Raw genomic sequence first — 22,752 nt, 5'->3', positions numbered from 1 at the left:
GTTCCCCTGCTTAAACCAGCACATGTCCAGGCCCGTCTTAAGTTTGCCAATGACAATTTGGATGATCCAGAGGAGTCATGGGAGAAAGTCATGTGGTCAGATGAGACCAAAATAGAACTTTTTGGTCATAATTCCACTAAACGTGAAGAACACCATCCCTACTGTGAAGCATGGGGGTGGTAGCATCATGCTTTGGGGGTGTTTTTCTGCACATGGGACAGGGCGACTGCACTGTATTAAGGAGAGGATGACCGGGGCCATGTATTGTGAGATTTTGGGGAACAACCTCCTTCCCTCAGTTAGAGCATTGAAGATGGGTCGAGGCTGGGTCTTCCAACATGACAATGAACCGAAGCACACAGCCAGGATAACCAAGGACTGGCTCTGTAAGAAGCATATCAAGGTTCTGGCGTGGCCTAGCCAGTCTCCAGACCTAAACCCAATAGAGAATCTTTGGAGGGAGCTCAAACTATGTGTTTCTCAGCGACAGGCCAGAAACCTGACTGATCTAGAGAAGATCTGTGTGGAGGAGTGGGCCAAAATCCCTCCTGCAGTGTGTGCAAACCTGGAGAAAAACTACAGGAAACGTTTGACCTCTGTAATAGCAAACAAAGGCTACTGTACCACATATTAACATTGATTTTTTCAGGTGTTATTGCTTATTTGCAGCTGTATCATACAAATAAATAGTTAAAAAATCATACATTGTGATTTCTGGATTTCTTTTTTTAGATTATTTCTCTCACAGTGGACATGCACCTACGATGACAATTTCAGACCCCTCCATGATTTCTAAGTGGGAGAACTTGCAAAATAGCAGGGTGTTCAAATATTTATTTTCCTCCCTGTACATTTTACCCTCATGTTGTGTTTGGGTCATTTCGACCCAGAGAAGGGGGATTGTTGGGCTGGGTTCACTTGTGGTGTTCCCGGTCACAAATGAACGGCCTACAAAAAATGGCTTATAAATCTCTCATTATCTACCAAATATTGGATTCAATCTTTGTGTCAACTTGTTTTCTTTCATTTAGGACTGGTTGTGTTTATTTTTTGCATCTGATTAATCGTAGGCCTCATTTATCTGAGAGTAGGCACCTCATTTTATGAGCGAAAAAATTATTCATAAATAATGCACAATACTTTCACAATATTAAATAAAATATGAAGAAAAATTGCAGTTTATCACATTAGTGTGCTTTAGGGCCCAATCATACACCCAGCACAAAGCGACATCAGGCGCGACATAGGTGTTTTTTTTGCACGTTTCAGCCCGATGCAGTTATCAGTTTCACGTCCAGCGATACATTGTTTAAATAGTAAATGCACTCGCGCCCATCTGTTCGCCCATGGGCGTGCTGGTCTGAAACGTGAGGCTATTTTGAGGCAACTGAAAACGATTGCACCATTGACCAACAAATGCCTGGTCTAAAAGTGAATAGCCCAGTATTTTTTCGGTTATTTAGTTAGTAACAAGCGCCTATAGGCAGGTGCACAACACGTGTACACTCTGCTTATTACACACACAGGGACGCACAGCAGCACTTAAATGTTTTTAAGTATTCAAAATTAGTGCTGGGCAATCCATTAATTTTATATATACACACATCATAATTATACACAATACACACACATATATTATGTAAACACAAACTTTTATTTTGAATGTGATTAATCAATTGCCCAGCACTTATAAAAATAAAAGGATCCTTCCCTGGAGAAGTATTCAGTCTTTAAGCTTGCAAAGTCCACCATATAAATAGCAAATCTGCCATGGCTCTGATTGGTTTATTGTACGTTACAGCCAAAGTGCACCCATGACTCATTAAGAGACTAGGTAGAACCCTTATAGACCATGTGCACCCTTTTGAAATGCTTTTATTTTGTATAAAAAAAGTAAATGTTTTGAAAAAAAATACACAACCAGTCCTAATTGAAAGAAAACAAGTTGACAAAAAGATTGAATCCAATATTTGGTGATAATATAGTATAACGATTGATTTACAAGCTATTTTTGTAGGCCGTCATTTTTGAGAGAGAACCCCACAAGTGTTTTATGGTTTTCAACACAAGGGTTATGATAAAAACATTACCGTACATACATTTAAGTAAAAACAACGCATGTGTGCGTAAAAGATTTTATCTTTATCTTTTAAAACAGTCCGGCTCTTTGTTCCTCTTCCTCCATTACGCCATCGTGACAAATGACTATAACATCATCACTTCTGAGAAAATCCTCATTTTATTATGGTAAATAGAACCACAATGACATGAATGTGCCAGAGAACTACGTTATATTCAGGCTGAAGTTCCAAATTCTGGAAGAAAGGAGGCAGCTATTAAATTACTAAGAAAACAAATAAAAGAAAAGCAATACAAAGGTGTGATTTAGATGAGCTGACTGGCTTTTCATTTGTAATATTTCATCCTGTGCAAACTTTTTTGGGGGATCCAAAAAAAACCAAACAATAACACATTAAATCATTTTTGCACAATTATTTCAGGAATGATCGAGAAGTCAGGCGTTACAAATCACATCACTCCTTGCGACATATGAAGATTTTTTACATTACGTCAAGGTATAGATTGACAGAAGATAACATTACAATTGATCGGAATGCAATTTTATGGCTTTTCGATTTTTCTTCATTAAAAAGGCACCAGAGAGGAATGACAGGATTGTTGCACCTCACAGAAGAAGATAAATCAATAAAATCAACAAAAAGCCTGTTAGAAAAGCTCATTGGCAAAGTCTGGTGCAGTATGTGGCAAGGAGTGGATAGTTGAGACATCATTGGTCCTCTTTACATGCCCATTCGAATGCTCTGAATGATCTGGAATATTGCTGAGGAGAGAAAAAAGGTGAAGGTCAGTGACATTACAGCTTTGTAAAAATTTAAGGAGGAGGAAGAATAAAACTTGGCAAAGTCAAGGCCTATAACAACAAATGCCAGCTTTGCCATAAGGGGCTATAACGGGCCATTGAGCTTATGTTTTTTCTATCACAAAAGTAAAAAAAAAAAATCCCAAAAAGGGTCATCTCTAACGAAGTAAACCTATGCTTTCTGGATGAAATCCGATAAAAAGATTGCAAAATCATCCATGGCACAAATGTTTTGGCAGGCAAACAGAGCAAGATGACCCTGAAAACATGACATGAAAATGTCATCGGTCTAATGCAAACAGATTTTCAAAGGACACCGGGTAAAGACCCTGCTAGAGCTGGAAGAAACCCAGGTCAGAGCAAGTACCACATCAAATCCTGAAGGCGGCGTTTATGACTAGGTCAGGACAGGTGCAGGCCAGTCAAGTTCCTCCACACCAAACTCGCTCATATGTCTTTATGGACCTTGCTTTGTGCGCAGTCATGTTGGAACAGGAAACGGGCCCATTTCCAAACTGTTTTCACAAAGTTGGGAGCATTAAATTGTCCAAAATGTCTTGGTATGCTGAATCATTAAGAGTTCCTTTCACTGGAACTAAGGGGCCAAGCCCAAACCCTGAAAAACATCCCCACACCACAATCCCCCCTCCACCAAACATTACACTTGACACAATGCAGTCAGGCAAGTACCGTTTTCCTGCCAACCGCCAAACCCAGACTCGTCCATAGGATTGCCAGACAGAGAAGCATGATTCGTCACTCCAGAGAACACATCTTCACTGCTCTATAGTCCAGTGGCGGCGTGCTTTACACCACTGCATCTGACGCTTTGCATTGCACTTGGTGATGCAAGGCTTAGATGCAGCTGCTCGGCCATGGAAACCCATTTCATGAAGCTCTCTACACACTGTTCTTGAGTTAATCTGAAGGTCACACAAAGTTTGGAGGTCTGTAACCTATCATGGTACCACTCTTGAATTCACTGAGCTCCTGAGAGTGACTCATTGTTTCTCAAATGTTTGTAGAAGCAGTCTGCATGCATAGGTACTTGATTTTATATACCTGTGGCCATGGAAGTGATTGGAACACCTGAATTCAATGATTTGGAGGGGTGTCCCAATACATTTGGTAAGTGTATATCCGAGTGAGAAAAAAAAAATGATGGTGTGACTTGATTTTGTCCATGGGGAATTGATTGGATGGTTGTGGCTTGCTATTGGTGGATCTCATGTGTGAGTGACAGGTTGCCCCACCCTCCTGCCAGTAAACACAGAGATGTTTTAAGAGGGAGGGGAAGTAAAGGGGGCTAATTACACAGCTCTGTGGAATACTTGATTCTGATTGGTCAATCATGCCATCCATGATCCAGCGTTATGTTATTCCCTGATAATACATTCTCATCCGGGTAACTGAAGTCAGCACTTCACGCATGCTAAGAACAGGTTTTCCTCATGGAAGTTTTACGTTTGGTGAGCTAATAAAATATTAAAACTCAAATCAATATTTTGTGTACAATTATTTTATTATGTTATCCGGGTATCATATAGACTCTCTCATTTCATACAAACACAGCTGCTGCCATTTTGCAACGATTGTTTCATACACTGTAATTGATTAGAAGATAACACAAAGGTTTTAAAACTGTTTCATCTCAAATCAATATCGCTTATCCCCATAATTATTTATGTGGTGAAATACCATGTAATAAGTGCTATGACTGTACCGGATCCCTTAGATATCCATCTAGTTTGAACTTGCCACTTGTTGGCAACTGCTCTCTCCGCGGAAGCGTTGCGTTTAAAGAGCTAATAAAATATAGCCTTACGTCGTCATACTCAATTCTAGTCAGAATATGAGTGATACCGCTCCATTGGGCTGTGATTATGAGGCATGTTGTTTCAACCGAACCAGGAATAGACCTACAACCAATCAGAGCAACGCATAACTCAATTGCATGCAAGCTGGAAGAAGTAGAATAAGATCTTTGCCGGTGTTGTAAAAAAGAATTTAAGGATACACGGAGTACTTACCATCACAATCATCATTTTTGAGAGAAACAGTAAAAGGTGAATGCATATACAAACAAGTTCTCCATTTAGGATTAGAACGAATTCAACCCAAGCGCTCTTTGGTGACGTGCATGTGTTGATCACCTGTCCATCATCGTATAAAGCCTGCCCTGACCATTTCCAAACAGCTCTGGTTCGAGCACAGTTGCTCCACAACGGATCAAGTCCAGACCGAACTTCCCCACCTCAAATGTTGTGGGCGGGGCTAAGTTCACCTGGCATCCAGGCTAAATAAAATATTTAAAGTAAATATTTTGTCTACTTAATTACTTATTTGGCAAGTAGCCATGTCATAAGCGGGATAATTTACATCCAGTCAGTTATCGCTGCGATAACCTGACCAACAACCTGCTGGATGTACATTATCCCTTATACATTAATTTTTATTAAAATAATGATGTGCACGGATAAATAATGTATATATAATGTATAAATGTATAATAAATACTGCAGTATTCCATAAAAAAAAAGAATGGTACATTTTGAATTCATGGTGACTTTAAGCAGTTTTATTTTATATGTTCTTTTTTGAGAGTAGCAACACCTGCAAATCCACGTGTTGTACCCAGTGAAATGAGCAGATAAAGTCGTGCTATCAGTTCAGCCTTGTCCATGTAAATAGTGTGCATTATCTCGGCCTTCAAAAAAGTTTCACAGTGTGCCAAAAAAAAAGTTGAGTGGAGGTCAGCTTTGTCTACAGATATTGGACTCAATAAAAAGTGCAACACCAGCACATGTATTCAAATTAACGTGTTTATTATTTGGTCTACCACTTGTTAATATTTTGTATTGGTAAATTTACTCACCTGAGCCGCAAACAACGAAGATGAAGAGTGCCAAGAGCCACGGTCCCACCGAAACTTTATCATCACTCACGTTTCTCTGTGTGAATCACATTCAAATCAGTTGCAATAGCACATTATTTAGTGGGCTTCCGCATACTGTATTATAAAGACCGTATTTCGCTACAAAGAAAGGTAAACCATAACTCCTATTACCGATGTATTAAAATTACTCAGCCATGTTAGCGCATTACATCAAGTTAATTTCACTTCGGCGGTTACACTATTGACGAAACGTCATACCGTCGATTTGACGTTGCCTCTCTGGGTGATGTTTTTGCTGTGTTTCTCGTTGGCCATACGAATCCTCTGTTTGGCGACCATCGTTGCAAATGCTGGTGTGATGTAAAAAGTGAGCTGGTCACAGTCACAAATATGACCAACACAAACTACTAGTGAGGATGAAGAGAACACTACGTCGATTTTTGTCTACGTCCTCAGAATGTAAGCCCCGCCCACGCCGGAAGCTCGCAAATGGATTGATGATGATGCTTGGGCCACCCTGCTTTTTGAAAAACGCTGATAATAAACGTCAACGCTACATTTACTAAATTCAGTTTTAAAAAATCGGCACCAAGCCTACATAGTGTTGTCATGCCGCTTATATAAATAGTTAATATTGATCAAGGTCATGTAAATCTTAGATTATGCACTGTATGTGTGGTAGTGAAGCTTCATGAAGCTTAGTTCGAAACATGAATGAATCTTTTGTTTCGATTCAGTGATTCGGAGCGTGTATGGTATACTGATACAATCAAACCGCCAAAGTCGCGTGACTTCAGTAAACAAGCTTCTTTGTGTCAAAACTGTTTCGAAACGTTTGGAAATGTCAATGGTTCAACACATATTGAAACTTGATATTTCATCTTACACTGTTCTGACCAGCAGGCGTATCGAACGGTGAATCGGTTTCCAAAGGAATTTGTTGAATTTATTCGCCCATCCCTGGTCTGTGGTGATAAAATTACATTTTTTCTTATTTTTTTACATTACATGTCAATGAATGGATGTTTATAACAGCCAACAGTAACATTTTTTTTAAAAAAATAAATACTGATTGGTTCTTTTGAGTCACAATCTTTTTAATCAATCGATTAAACCAGATTGCAAAAACAGCCTGAATTGGGCCTGTGCCAGAACAGGTCTGGCCCACTCGTTCACTATTCGGACGAATCTGAGATTTTTTAGATTTAAGATTGATTGATTATTTTACCAGAGCTTCGGTCTCTATGTAAATAATAACAAATGTGAGCTAATGTCTGTTAAAAGCTGTAATGTTCCTCATATGCAACATCCCTGTGAAAGATCAAGAATTTTACACTCTAAAGCTGAAGGATTGTCAAGACTAACATTCTCTCCTTTGAGGTTGATAAAGGAACATAGCATCTTAAAGGGGAGGTCTTCTATTTCACGTATTCTGACTTATTTACACTGTTAAAGAGTTGGATTCTCATGCTAAACATGGTCAAAACTAAACAAAAGTATTTCTGTGCCAAATAACCTACACTCCTTCAGGATTCGAACAAGTTTCTGAAAGTTTTTTCCCCCAAGTAGCCTATGGCCCTGTATGATGCCATAAAGGGCGGAATTATTTGTATGGACACTTCCTTGCGTTCACACATCAACTAGAGCGAGAGCAAAAGTGCACACATCAATGAACTTCATTCGGGTTACGGAAGCCATCGACTGTAATTTTGTTTTTTGACCATGAAATCAACAATGTCACTACATAAGTGTGTTTTTGGTTGTGAGGGAAAGATAACCATGTTCAGCTTCCCAAATAACCCAGCGTTAAGGAAACAGTGGATACAGTTTTTTTTCCCAGAGCAGCAAGTGTGTTTGTTTATTCCGGGTCATGAGTCAGAACTTTTTTTATTTATAAAATCAGTGCTCTCTTCCAGATAGAGAGAAAATGAAAATTCCTTATATTGAAATAATATTGTAAAATTTACCGTTGGAGAAAGTATATGGTCTTTGTCTAAGCATCTTCTTACCAATAAAGTATATAATAACATTTATATTAATTCACAAATGTTTCCCAACCAAAGCCTTTAGTATAGAAGTCATAAATTGAAGTGAACTGCAGTTTTTGTCACTCTTCTGAAGATGTATATCACTTGTTTTGGCAATGTACCCCCACAGAGAAATTTTGGTCAGATTTGTGTTTATCCAATCTTTGTAAGTTACTTTTCTTTCTGTTTTAAGAATAAGTTTTCTTTGGATTGTTTGAATACTCAAAAGAGAACAAAGGGAAATATTACATAATTAATTTGTGTTTACTAACTAAATTTCACATACATAAACAAAAATACTGGCTCTAAACCTCTCTTTTCTCTATTCAAAGATGATCTATCTCTATATTAACCCTTTTTGTCATTTTAAGGTGTATATTTATTACATTGTTGTTGTTTTTTTATGTTACCCTGTCAATTTATCTGTGTCTGTATTTTTTATTTATTTATTGTTTCCATGTCTATCTGTATTGCTTTAATGCTTTGGTGTTTTATAATGTTTAGGGCCTAATAATTAACAAAGGATTCTTGGAAAGCAAAAAAAGACAAAGAAGAACAATTCACCGATTTTTAGAGAACTGGCTGAACCATCTCTTTCTGACCTTCACAATTAGTTGATTCACTGTACGATTGATGAAACAATGTGTAGGTTTTTTTAATGACTTTATGCAAACTAGGCTACCAGTCAACAGTCTGGAATAATTAAGGTTAAATTGCAATAATCACATTATTAGCTATTAGTATTACTGTTTTACAGTATTTTATCAAATAAGTGCCTTGGTGATAAGAGACTCTTCTTTAAAAAAAAAAACATCTTACAAAAGTTTGACCGGTGTAAAAACTGAGACATTTGAATTTACAACTAGATAAAGTCAAGACAAACTTTGATGTTGGCTTGAGAAAGCCTGTCAAAAAAGTTTAATCAGTTTTAAAATCTTGAAGTTTGAAAATTTTAAAAGCTTTACTAAATCGTTTGACACGCCCTGGAAACGCCGAAATGTCAGGACCACGTCGTGACGCTATTGCGTGATGACGCAAATAACCGGTTCTCTGAAACGAACTGTTCAAAAGAACCGATTCGTGGAAATGAGACGGATGCTGCGTCCCAATTCGCATACTATCCGTACTAAATAGTATTCGAAAAAAGAATTAGTATGTCCCAAATCGTAGTATGTTGAAAAGAGTATTCCAAAGATTCCCGGATGGTCTACTATTTCCGGTCAGAATTCGAAGTGCAGATCGATGCGCACTCTTACGGCTGATATTGCCCACAACCCATTGCGAGATGGACGAGGATTCGATTAGAACTACAAACGCGGATAAAAAGTGTTAAAGAACTACAAACATGACGGTTACGCGAGTCTGACGGTTAAGTGGAGAGGATTAGATAAAGGGGTTTGAGTGAGCAATTATCAGTATTTAACCTGACGAAAAGATATTTATTCAATGTTAGTAACATTATATTTCACCTGCAGCAACATTGAGAACGTTTGTAATGATACGTTTGGCCATTAACTTTGCAAACACATGAGGGGAGTCTCTGCATTAAAGACCCACGAATGGCAGATCAACGTGAGGCTACATTTCTCTCCGATACGGTAGGAAATTAAATTGAATGTGGAGGATTTGAACTGTGACGATGATTGACAGGGCAGTTTAAACGGTGACGGGTCGCACGTAAATAAGCAACAGAGTCCGTTAAAGATGACGAAGTAGTATGTCCCAAAGCTTGCATACTCTTCTGCTACACACTCAAAAGTATGTACTTTTTCTTCACAAAAACAGTACATACTTTTAGGACGTAGTATAAGTAGGCGAATTGGGACGCAGCAGGACTTCCCGTCAGGCACGAACCAATCACAGCGTCGCTTCCAGGATTACCCCTATGAAAAGCAGTAGTCCACTTCCTGCTTTTTCAATTCAGTTGAGTAACGCTCGTAGTGGGGGAAGATGCGTTGGTTGCCTCTCTCGGTCGTAATATTATGGGCCTGTTCTCTTTACAGCGCCTCAGCGGATAGCAATGGCGTAAAGAAGATGAAGATGCAGTTTGCCACTGGTCCGCTTCTCAAATTCCAGATTTGGTGAGTAAGAGTCACTTTTATGTCGGTCGGTCCCCGGAACAGGCCTATCAGTGTATTATGACATTGAGTGTGATGGTAGCACATTAGCACTCCGTGACGTGATTAACATGGCAGATAAACTGTAACGTTACAGTGACAGTATGCACGAACAAGCGTTAATTTGTCTCATAAGGCTCAAACTGTCTCGCAAGTAACCTCAGCAGCATGTAATAATCGGCCGGTAATCCGGTGTTAAGTGGAGAGCTCTCATTTGAGGATTAGACCATTAGTGTGTCTGTCTGTGTGCGTGCATTTGAACCGCTTGCACGTTTAACGTTAATAATGCTGCATTTATTGGTTTATTAAGCACATTGAGGCTGCTATAATATTTAGCATTCAGTGGAAGTTCGTTTATCACGATCTGAAATGGAAATCATATAGTTACAATGCAGTTGTATTTAAAGGGACAGTTCCCCAAAAAATGAAAATTTCCCCATGATTTACTCACCCTCAGGCCATCCTTGGTGGATATGACTATTCTTTCAGACGAATACAATCGGTGTTATATTAAAACATGTCCTGGCTCATCCAAGCATTATAATGTCAGTGAATGAGAGCCCAAAATTTGAAGCCCAAAAAAGTAGAGGCTACTCCCTACAGAGCCATCACCTCCAGCCTCCAGAAGCAAAGGCTCTGAGGTGTGTCTTCATCTTGTTTGTTTTCTGTTTTCAGTATCTCCTGAGGGTACAAGCGGGTGTTTGAGGAGTACATGCAGGCTTTGTACCAGCGGTACCCAGACATCCGAATAGAAGGAGAAAACTACCTTCCACTACCTGCCTACAGGTAATGGCTTACACAACACTGCTCATTGTTATATGGTCATATTTACATTCCTTCTAGCCCCGTGGCATGGAATGAATATATAAATAAAAACAATAACAAAATGTATTAATATATTTGTATTTTTTAATTAATATGTGTATATAATTATTTTTAAAGTCTCCTTTTTTTCCCCTTCCCTTCAGGCACATTGCTTCCTTTCTGTCTATATTTAAGCTGGTGTTAATTGGAGTGGTCATTTTGGGCAAGGATCCATTTGCTCTATTTGGCATGCAGGCTCCAGGCCTCTGGGTTTGGAGTCAGGAGAATAAGGCAAGACCATTATGCCCGATACACATTGTACGATTTTTTTTTAGCTGTCCCAGACAAAAGATGACTGATTTCTGTCCTAAATGGGGGTCCTATGTCGCACAGTGAGAGAGGTTAAAAAACAGCTGTTGTCACGGTCTTGTGACCAAAGATACCATGCGATTAATTTTCTGACAGTGTGAGAAATTTAGCATGATGATCTCACCATGCGTTTGCTCCTACGTTTACTGACTAGCCAATAAAAATGCAACATGAAACGGTGAATTGATCAATGGAACATGGTGCTAAAACTTAACGACTTGCCACAACCCCATTTGCTAAATTGTCATGCCAAATTTGGCCTCTTTTCCGTAGCCATGAGCGTGTCCATATTCTCCTCCTCCTTTTTTCAGCACGCATAAAAACCAAAAATGTCAATGTGATTCATCTTGATCTATTTGTTTACCAGTAGTGCATGCTGATGATGTTTTATTCTTGCGTCATAGCCTATGATTCAATAGGTGTCATCATCGTACAGTCTAGATGCATGTCGTACACAAAGTGTATTAGATCCATGTCGTACAGTGTGATTTTGTTATGATCTTATAGGATTGCCGAAATTGCAGTCTGTAGCAGGCTTTAGTTGAAACATTTTCATTTGGTGGTTTAAAGGGCATGTCGAAATTACTGTAACGATTCTGAACTGTAAAAAGCCTTCACGTGATTGTAGAACTTGTAATTACAACGTGTAAACCTGTAATTTCCTGAGAGCTATGAGTTGTACCGAGTGGCCGCGCTGTACCGCCTGACCACTGCAGATTTAAGGTGTTTAACTTGAAGCGCTGCTGTCTATGAGAAGTGTATGACATCAGAGTACCGCAAATGCGATTCAAAAGCATACAGAGCTTTATTTACAGTAATTCTGACATGAACGCAGCATATATCCTGGGTAGGGTTGCCCCAGTCGTTCATAACGTCTTGAATTGGAGAGGCTTAGTAACTACTAGCTAGTTTGTAACTAACTCTGTACTTTATTCGGTTGCACCATTTGTTCTTAATGCAGAACATAGCTAGTAGGTCGTAAACTCTTTGTAAAGTAATGCTTAGTCGTATTATATGACAATTACCCTCAATGATCCAATAATAGCCTTCAAATATGTGAGCAGGAGTTGTTGAAATGCCTTGAATTTCTCTTTATTCTTTATTCTAACTATACTTTTGCCTTGATAATTATCGGTAAAAATAAGTTTCTATTTAAATACGAAATTTAATCATGAATAACACAAGTGTTTTTAAATGTAAATAACATTGAGAGACTGTTTTTTACTAAATTAATAAGGATCAGTGCATAAATACTGATACAAAAAACCCCATAGGAAATGACACTTGAATATGGCTGATTTTATTTGACATGCACAACACTTACTGATGGGACAGGTCTGTTACGGTCTTATTTTAGGGACATCGACTTTACATTATCACGTCCCTAAACATGACGCGGAAGAAAACGAACTGTGATTGGTTGTATATGTCAGTCAAACGTCCTCTTGGACGATAGAGTTCAGACCTTCTGCCGCCAGACAAGGGAGGCAAATAGCCGCTAACAAAGTAATCTATTCATATAATGTTTTCTCTCTTAAAGTGTAAGCGAGTGTAAATTACAGCATTATCATATATGTATAAAGACTTGAAGTCAGTCATGTAAAACAAGAGCTTATTGATGCAGTTCGGTCAGTCAGCTATTTTATTCCAATCGTTACTACTTATCGGAGGCTTCTGTAAATATTTTGTTTATACATATAGCTACACTTCAGCTAAATGTAATGTTGCTACACAAAAATAATTAGGGCGCAAGTTGTACCTTGGTGCCCAAGGTTTGTAACTTGCGTACAGCTGGTGTAACCTGCACCTGGTCCTTAACTACAAGCTATTTTAGTACTAGTTTAGATGGAAGATTCAACATGGGTTCAAATACAAACTTTCCCCATGGACCTCATTAGTGTTGAACTTTGTCACCTCAGTGTTGTCTGCAGTTATATGAGAGAATGTAACACCCAAGAGACCAAAGGACAAGCCTAATGTTAATGTTCACCTGGTTCTTAATGTACGATTCCTAAAATGTAGACAAGGGACATTTTAATCTTCAAGATTCTTTGATTTTTATTTTTTTTATTTTTTTTTTTTACATGTTTTAATTTGAAAAATTTGTATAAGTCATGTATAAACTATACACAAAATAAAGTATTTAAACATGAAATATGTACAGTACAAGCAAACTAGCTACAGCAATGCTTATTTGATGGGATTTGTTTCTTTTTGTTAGATATATGCCTGTATGATGGTGTTCTTCTTCAGCAATATGATTGAAAATCAGTGCATGTCTACGGGTGCTTTTGAAATCACGCTCAATGGTAAGTGTTAATTTTATTATTTAAATGCATAAAATATAATTTATATTACTTTTTATATAGTATTTGTTGAAATTATTAGTATTTTTTATAAATTTGTATTATATTTATTGTATACTAACCCAATACATAGTTATTGTTGGTAAAAAGGTATAATTGAATGATTATAGTTTAGAACATCCCTTTTAGAATAACATAACTTGACCAATAACATTCAAACTCTTAAAGGGAGAGTCCACCTTAAAATTAAAATGAAGTCATCATTCAAAGTCACCAGGATCAAGCTTTTGGCTTTTTGAAGTGTTCTGGTGCTGTACGATAGGGCTTGGTTAAAAACAAACTGAAATTGAATGTATTATTTAATGAAAATCCTGACTTTGGCCGTTCATGAATCGTGAGACTCTGTTAGCATTGTGGTTCACTACGACTTGTCCAGAAAAAGCACACAAGTTGTGAGATCAACTTTATCTGCATTTCCACCTCAGGAACTAGCGACTTTGGGGTGGTACTCAGTGTGTTTCGACCGCAGGAACTGGGGTCTAAATAAAGTCCCTGCTTGCGAGGTAGTACTTGTTCAAAGTTCAGGAACTTTCGGGGGTGGGATTTGGGTGCTGAACATGCTGATTAGTTGAGTATTTTATTTAAATCTAAAAGTCTGTTGCGGTGCGTGCAGTAAGAGTTGTTTGCCATTCGAATCAACAATGGAGTTTAAACATACGACCGTTGGACCAACGATGAGGTTCAGGCTTTATTATGTTTATTTGCGGAGGACAAAATCCAGTGGGCTCTGGAAAGTCGCGCGCAGTCCTACGTCACTGGACTAATCTCCACAGTACTTTAGGCCGTGATGGAAATGCAGATGGCAGGGGTAAAAAAAGTTCCTGGGAAAAATTGTTCTGTATAAAATTGTTACCGTTACTATATTAAATTCATGGTGAATGTTGGTGGTTTGTGAACTAGAGAGCCTTCTATAACCTGTTCGTTCATGGCACAATATTTCTCTTGGTTTCCGTGTCAGCGCATCTGACATCTATGGTTTATAACAGCGAATTCTGCGCTGAATTTGAATGCTTCTCGCTAGATCTTGCTGAAAAGTTATTAATACTGCAGCGAATTCAAACGCTTTCTCACTGGATCTCCCAGCGATGTGTAGGCAGTGTCGCGTAATTGAGATCCGTGTGTGCGAGAACCTGTTCTGAGCTTGCCCTGCGCTGTCTATTATTGATCCGAGTTTAAATCTATATGAAACGGTATGAATTTCTAATTACGATTATAGTGGCCCAAATTATCAGGATTATCAATATTATCACTGTTTTGTTCAAATGAGATGAAAGTGTTCAAAAAGAACAGATGCACATGCTGAAAACGTTTCAACAAGTTTTATTTGAAAATCAACAAATAAAACGAGCAGCTCTATTCACTTTTTTTTTTAAAGCAAGATTCTATTCTGTGGCATTTCCTTCCTTATAATGACCGTCGACAATAGCAATGCATTATAAAACTGTGCACATCATCCACGTATCACAACGGACGTGCTCTCTCGTTTCATTCAAATACAACTTCCGTCTCGGTTTTTGATTGTATTGAAAATGAAATCAGAGGACTTTACTAGTAATACTACTATAATTATTACTATAACTTCTTGTGATCATCTTGTTTGGACAATTGTTTTGTACACTGTACAAATGGATTTATAAACCGGTAAGATTTAAAACATTAATCTCAATTCAATATTTCCCCGTCATTATTTATGTGGTTAAGAAAATCTGTGTAATAAGTGTACAATGAATATACATTATTGTCCCTTAAATGTCACGCTAGTCTTGTCTGAACTTATTCGTTCGTCTTTGGCTCAAGCTTCACGTTATTATTTCCCAAACTAGGGCTGGTCTGAATACCATTTTTTGAGCTTCGAAGCTTTGGTAGTAATCAACATCGAATATTTGAAGCTTCGGAGGGAAGAAGCTGAACATATCCTTCTCTCTAATAAAGGCTGGAATCTGGAGAAGCGGCGCGCCTCACACAGGCAGGGCTTATATGCTCCGCGAATGGGCAATGAACTAGTGATACAAAACACACAGGTCTGTCCCAGTTTTTATAAATTCTAGTAGCTAGTAAAAATAATTCTGTTCAGTTATCGAACAGACTAACTAGAGCCCTGCATTTCTGCCCCTGAGGCCGGGCTTTGGGCCAATTTTCACATCATACCTCAAACGCTGGCTTTTTCCTTCATTTTATATTTTAGACATTCATTAATTAAAAGAAACAATGAGGTGTGCTGCACTGGTGGAAACATTAGACCATGACACCACGACTGTGAAGACGGCTCGCACATTGTTTAGAGTAAAGCCGCAAATGAGTAAAGCAAGCCAACACGCAAACTGCCGAACGTCTTAGATGCTCAAAAACAGTCATCTTCATTAAAATGAATGGGACTAAATGCTCTTACAGTGCTTAGGTCACTTGTTCTGATATTGCGGTCTTTGATCTTGAAATGAGCTGATTAATATAATGCAGTGCATACATGTTGCTTTCGTTGTGAACTCCGTTAAATGTGCATAGGCTAGCGCAAGAATTGAAGATCGGATTTATATAAATTTTGCGGAGAGGTGTAAAGTAAGAAAATCTGCCTGTTTTTTTTTTTTTTTTGAACACGTTTACTCGAAAAAAAATATGGCTCTATATGGCACTAAAAGTGGTTAAAAAGTGATAGTATAGGCTAAATGTTTAAACTAACATTGTGATGCTTGAAGTGTTTTATATCTATGGATTTTATTATAAGCAAGTGTTGATTTAAGAGGATAAATGGATCAAACGTGTTGTTAACTCTCTGTCGGCCGCTTGGTCATTACTTTAAAAAACAAAAACTTTAATTTAACAAACAAAAATGCTTTAAACATTTTTCTAAATTAACTTAATAAAGAAACTAAACGAAATATAACCACTTTGACAATAAAAATAAAACTGTACTATTTTAATGGCTGCAACGATGTGTAGTCCTAATAGGGAGGATAAAAAAATAAAATAAAAAATCACAGGACTTGGGTCGATAGTTTTGGTAAGCTGTCGGACACGGCCAGTCTAGGGCCTCCGCGTCTAGGGCGAGGGCTGGGCTATACGTCCTAGATTTGAGCCCCATGCAGGGCTCTAAGACTAACTACAATTAAAAAACTGAACGTGCCACTTGAGCCAAACTAACGGGCGTGTCATCACATCAGCAGCAGCAGTCAGATCACATTCTTCACGAGAGCGAGGAGATAAATTACAAGATGATCGTGGAATAATTGGTTTCAAAGCGATGTATAAGCGCCTATTTAAGGTTGTTTGTCATTTGTACTGTTTTGTTGGTAAGTTTTTCATTAAGAATAATAGCTAATGAACCCACAATTCAATCAACCCGCCCCTGAATTGGCAAACCGAAAGTAAACGGTGCACGGCTGCATGCGTTCAGCCGCTCCGTGCACAAGCACAGCAATGAGGGAAACAGTGAGGGAAAATGTCCCCTCACTGTGAGGGACTGTCACATCCCTAACGTGTAAAAAGGATAATACATGTTGATTCTATTATTCTATTTAACAGTTTTTCGCAGTTTAACCCAAAATGCAAGCTCAGACATGGCTTCTGCCATATAAGCTCATGCAGTTGTGCGCTCTGCTGCAGGGAACACTAAGAAGAAGCAAATATATTTAAGTATAACGAGGCTATTAAAAATGGCTTGGCTGTAAGATAATTGAAAAAAAGTATTGTATTTTATAGTGTAAACATATGCAAGCGCGAATGAGAGCTGTTTCGAGCGGGATGCCATGTTTGCGGAAAAAAACAATGAATATTCAAATCACAAATTTGAAAATCGAATACCAACCCATCGAACTAATATTCTGGTCCAGCCCCATCCCATACGTAATTTTAGTATTGAGGTCAAAGTCCATTTGCCTTGAGTTCGCACATTTGAAGTATTTCCTCCTATTACAGCTGCTTTCTTCTTGCAGAACATGCAGACAGGGTGACCATCTCTGATTAAGTTTCCCTCAGGACTTTTGTAAAAGCCAAAATATGACCACACCTAGGCCTGTCGCGATAGTCAATGAATCGCACGATAAAAAAAAATTAGCTCTAATTTTTCCGGCCGCGATAATTTCCAGCGTCCATTTTATATCCATTTTTACCGAGCGTTACATTATATGATCGCGCTCTTATACATGTAAATGCTTCGAAGCACGACAAGACACGAGAACGTGCTGTATGTCAATGTCCTGTCTGCCTGTGTGGCTGCGTCTCATGTCACCTAATCGAGGGACACTCTGACACACACACACACTCGATGCACAGACAGACTCGCGTATCAACAACACATAGAATTGAGTATTCTCATATTAGGAGTCTTAAATTAGTTAAATAACGTCTTAAATGAACTTAAAGAGTTGTGAGGAAATGAGATGCGCGGGACAGCGCGTGAGATCTGCGTCCTGTTTGGCAAGCGGCTGTTCTTAAAGTGACAGGAGCATTGATGATGCCTGTCATTAATGTTCATCAAAGAACAACAGGAACAGAGAAAATTATAGCTTTAATGATTAATCTATATTTAATTTATTATTTATGCAGTTAAGAAAAGTGTTTGATAACTATTACATTTCTGTATATGTCTAACAGGGAAGGCCACCGGTAAATATAACATTTATTATAATGGGGTTATGTAAAGATTGTTTTAAGTTCACTTAAATTAAAAGTAGTTTTTTTTTAAAGCCTAATAAATGTTGAAATTGGGAGCTTTCAGTTATACTGTAATGTAACTTCATTAATGTTTCATAGAGACAGTATCAGTGATACTGGCCTTCATTCACAAAAACATGACAATACAACACATTTAAAATATGCTGTCAATAAATTGTTTCTACATTAATTTGGAGAGTAACTGAAATTATTACAATATCAAAACATTAAAAACGTATTAATCGTGATTAATTACAGAAAAAAAGTGATTAATTAGTAAAAAAAAAATTTAATTGATTCCCAGCACTACCTAAAACACAATCATCTGCTGCAGTTTTCCAGCTGTTTATTCAAGAGCATTTGTTTGTGAACAGACTGAGAGTCCATTGCTTTTTTTGTTTTGGTTTTGTTCATTTATTGTGGATATTTAAAATGCTTTCCGTTTTCGGTGTTAAAGGGTTAGTTCACCCAAAAATGAAAATTCTGTCATTACTTACCCTCATGTCGTTCAACACCCGTCAGACCTCCGTTCATCTTCGGAACAGAAATTAAGATATTTTAGTTGAAATCTGATGGCTCTGAAAGGCCTCCATTGGCTCAATGGCACGTTACACTCTCAAGACCCTTAAAAGGTACTAAAGACGTCGTTACAAAGTCCATCTCACTACAGTGGTTCTAAAATAACTTTATGAATCAGCGACAATAGTTTTTGTGTGCAAAAAACCCCTAAATAACGACTTGCATAGTGATGACGATTTCAAAACACGGCCTCATGAAGCTTCGAAGCGTTATGAATCAGCGAGTAGAATCAGCGGTTTGAATCGCCAAATTTCAGCAGTTTGGCGGTTTGACACGCGATCCGAATCATCATTCGGCTCACTGATTCATAACGCTTCGAAGCTTCATGAGGCCGTGTTTTGAAATCATCATCACTAAGTCGTTATTTAGGGTTTTTTTGCGCACAAAAACTATTGTCGCCGATTCATAGTTATTTTAGAACCACTGTAGTGAGATGGACTTTGTAACGACGTTTTTAGTACCTTTTAAGGGTCTTGAGAGTGTAACGTGCCATTGAGCCAATGGAGGCCTTTCAGAGCCATCAGATTTCGACTAAAATATCTTAATTTCTGTTCCGAAGATGAATGGAGGTCTGATGGGTGTCGAACGACATGAGGGTAAGTAATTAATGACAGAATTTTCATTTTTGGGTGAACTAACCCTTTAAATAGTCTTTAGAAATAAAAGTTTATTGATCTTTGAAAAGGTGTACCTGCATTATGCCATTATCATTATTTTAGATGAAAATGGTCTCAGAATGACAATATTATCGTTTATCGCAATAATTTCTTGGCCAATTTATCGTCCAGCAAAATTTGTTATTGTGACAGGCCTAAACACACCTCAGATTTGGTCCTTTTAGAAGGCTGAAAAATCTCCCGCCGCTGTCACTGCCTTCTGTAATTTCTTCTCATTCAAAAATAAACATTGGCTGGAAAGGATTTAGCGCAAGTTTTCAAAATCGTGATAATCAAACACTGTTTTAATAATTAAGTTTTAAACTATATTACTAACCGTCAGTACATTTTATAGTGAAACCGATAATCGTTCCATCCCTAAACTATAGCCCCAGAACACTTGGAATGTATGACACGTGTCATGGGATAATTCTGTGATACTTTTGTGTCTTTTAAAATAAAAAAAGCTTGATGCTGGTCACTGTTCACTGCCATTTTATATGGATGACTTTTGTGGTCTGAAAAAGAAAGGGCATACGGCATTAGAACAACACCAGTTTAAATGACGACTTCATTTTCATTGTAAGGTGATCTAACATTTTTAAGCCTTTATGGAATTGTATATAAAATTGTACTATATAAGAAACTGTTTATAAAATCAGAAAAATTAGATGTTCACTAACTTATATTATATTCACTTGATTAGGTGTTCACTGTCTATCATACAGGTTTGTTGACATCTTTTAGAGAGAGCCAGTGAGGCGGTAGCCTAATTCTGTGGTTTAGGCTGGCGGAAGTGAAAAATGCAGTGGTTGCACTATCACTATGGTAACTATGTTTTGGTTTTTTTCTTTCTGGTTAGATGTTCCTGTTTGGTCCAAGCTTGAGTCAGGGCACCTGCCTTCCATGCAGCAACTAGTTCAAATTCTGGAGAATGAGATGAAGATGAACGTGCACATGGACACACTTCCACACCATCGCTCGTAACCTTGCCTCTGATTCACTGAATGGAGCCTAGGACCCCTCCACGTATGTCGAACCATCATAACATTACTAAATGTTGAACAAATTTATATTATTTATAATACTGTCTTTTGTTTAAAAATATCTATAATATACTTTTTGTACGGTAGTGTAATAGCCAAACAGCAACTACACAAGAAACGGAGAAATTTTTATTTGTTTTTCAACTCCTGTTTATCTGAGAATGGTTGACCCCAAAAAAGTGTTAACCTGATTTTTGCCTTTGCACAGCAAAATATATTAATATACAATATATTTTATTGAAACCGTGAGTTAAAGCAAATTTACTTTTTATTTATTTTTTTCAGCTTTAATTAATTCTCTTTATTTGTATATTCTCTTTCAGTTTTGTGGTGAAGCTCTCCTACGGTTGTGAGGTGACGTTTATGAAGGTTTGCGCTGAAAGTGGAGCCTCTGCTAGCGCACACCCGATGCTCCGCGTCCTCCTCATCGTGCCCCTCGGAGATGCACCTCCTACAGATGCTGGTGCGGGATCCACGGCAACAACAGTGGCCATATAAACATGACCACAGCCCATCTCTTGTGCAATAACTATTTGGTTCAGGATATATGTTCACAAGTAATATGTAACAAATCATTTCTATTTGAGTGCAGTTAACGAAGTCAACAATTTATTGATTCTACTGTATGGCTAACCTGTTTTTTGATTTATTTAATAAGTAGATATGAGAAGATCCTAACTTATGCCCCCATCATGATAATTTAACTAAGTATCATTAATTATATTTCTGAGCTCTGGTTTTTATATTGCTTTGTATAGCTTTAAAATCTTAAGTAAATGGAAAATAAAATGTAATTAATGAAACATTGTGTCTTTATTGGAAGATTGACCTAGCAAATTAATATAAAAGTATTATCTGAGTTGCACGCTGTATTACATATTAAGGTTGGAAAGCAAAATGACCATCAGCAAACTGAGCCACTTCTCTTTATTAAACATGCTGCTAAATCTCTGTTCACTCATTTGTCTTTTAATGCCATTAGTCCAGAATTGGGTTTAGTCTGGTTTTACCCAGATCACTTCAGGTGAAAAGTCTTGTGCTTATCACTAACAAGAATCCTATTGTGAACTTAGTCTAACCTCTTATTTACCTGGCTCGCATCTGCGGTGCCTTACGGCTGTGGTGAGGTTGTGTTCCGTCTTCTACGCTGTGCCAACTCTCACCAGGGTCCTATACCATGAAGCTTATTTATAATAATAATAATTTTGAATGATTTAAATATCATTTATGTAATTATTATGCCCTTAATCAATTACACATGTATCATTTTAGTTTATCAATCATTAATTGGCACTTTGTTAAAATTAATATAAATAGCCTATATAAAGGTCATACAAATAAGCTATAAAATCAATAAATAAAGCTATAAAAATCACTACATGTGAGCTTAAATGTTAAATTCTCTATATATTGACTAAACTAACTTCATAACTTTTACTTGCATTGACATAAGATTTTTCTTCTTTTAGAGGCAACTCTTCCTGCTGTGTAAATATGTTTAATGTAATGTTCTGCAGAAGAGAGAAATTCATCTTGGTGCTTCTCTCGCGAGAAGTGAATTTCAGTTTGTCAGTTGTCAACTCGAAACTAATCCTATAACCCCGGGTTTGTTAAACTATCATCATGGTACAGGCGATTGATGATATGCATGGTTATGCATTTTTTGTAGAAAAAATTACTGAAAACTTTCACAGAGATCAACAGAACCAGTAATAGCTACAGACGATGGTTTAACCCGTTTGTTTATTTCATAAATTAAGTAATATTAAGTAAGTTACTTACATTTTGGACAGAATATTGACTGTTTTTGTTAGAATATTTCAAGTTATAGTTCTCTGCGTTTCTGTGATACATCTCAAATTAGCTTTACTATGTGCTTATGTCATTCAGATACAAGCCAAATAAATGTGTGATGGCATGAGGGAGTAAATGAGGAGAGAATTTCAATTTTGGGTTTATTGTCCCTTTAAGATATCCTTCTATGGTCACTTTTGATGGTGAACCTCTATTTATTGTTAACTTTTTTTTTGTTTGACCAAGTTTGTTAAAGTATGGTCACATTTACCATTGCTTGGCATATTTTAGCAGTAATTCCAATAAGAATCCAGGCAATCAGAATTTCGTGTGAGGGCGAAAGATTTCCCCACGCATATTTTTTAGTGGGTTCAAGGTGCTCAAGTGAGCTCTGTGCTTCATAATCGCTATACTATTGACAATAGACAATGGAACATTTTGCCTGCTCCTTTATTAAAGCGAGGCCATAGACTGTAAAAAAAAAAAAAAGATGGACGATACACCTTCACTCTCTTCCATTGAAGTAAGTGTCCAAATATGCCGCTGACATCTTAGGTCTCGAGTCTG

General features: G+C 37.6%; 2 protein-coding genes across 4 annotated transcripts; one reads left to right on the top strand and one right to left on the bottom strand.

Moving 5' to 3' along the window:
• Window positions 1-2,220: 2,220 nt before the first annotated feature.
• LOC307128378 (stress-associated endoplasmic reticulum protein 1) lies at window positions 2,221-6,493 on the bottom strand. Its single transcript, XM_079820200.1, has 3 exons — window positions 6,036-6,493; window positions 5,757-5,832; window positions 2,221-2,842 (listed from the first exon to the last, which is right to left on the bottom strand). The coding sequence occupies exons 1-3, from the start codon at window positions 6,114-6,116 to the stop codon at window positions 2,802-2,804; spliced, it is 198 nt and encodes a 65-aa protein (XP_079676326.1). The 5' UTR covers window positions 6,117-6,493; the 3' UTR covers window positions 2,221-2,801.
• A 2,533-nt stretch (window positions 6,494-9,026) lies between these two features.
• Window positions 9,027-21,346, top strand: selenot1a (selenoprotein T, 1a). Of its 3 annotated transcripts, none has more exons than XM_079820196.1 (7): window positions 9,027-9,402; window positions 9,808-9,885; window positions 10,597-10,707; window positions 10,890-11,016; window positions 13,316-13,403; window positions 20,208-20,374; window positions 20,715-21,342. In XM_079820196.1, exons 1-6 carry the CDS (start codon window positions 9,332-9,334, stop codon window positions 20,330-20,332), a joined length of 600 nt encoding a protein of 199 aa, XP_079676322.1. In that variant the 5' UTR covers window positions 9,027-9,331; the 3' UTR covers window positions 20,333-20,374; window positions 20,715-21,342. The 3 variants fall into 3 exon arrangements, with proteins under 3 accessions (XP_079676322.1, XP_079676324.1, XP_079676323.1); XM_079820198.1 differs by having other exon boundaries at window positions 9,053-9,727; window positions 20,715-21,346; XM_079820197.1 differs by lacking the exon at window positions 9,027-9,402 and having other exon boundaries at window positions 9,722-9,885.
• Window positions 21,347-22,752: the final 1,406 nt, after the last annotated feature.

This window comes from Gobio gobio (genome assembly GCF_949357685.1).
Source record: "Gobio gobio genome assembly, chromosome: 6".
Classification (NCBI taxonomy): domain Eukaryota; kingdom Metazoa; phylum Chordata; class Actinopteri; order Cypriniformes; family Gobionidae; genus Gobio; species Gobio gobio.
Note: the sequence above shows the minus strand (reverse complement) of the source record. Positions and strands in the feature narration are given on the sequence as shown.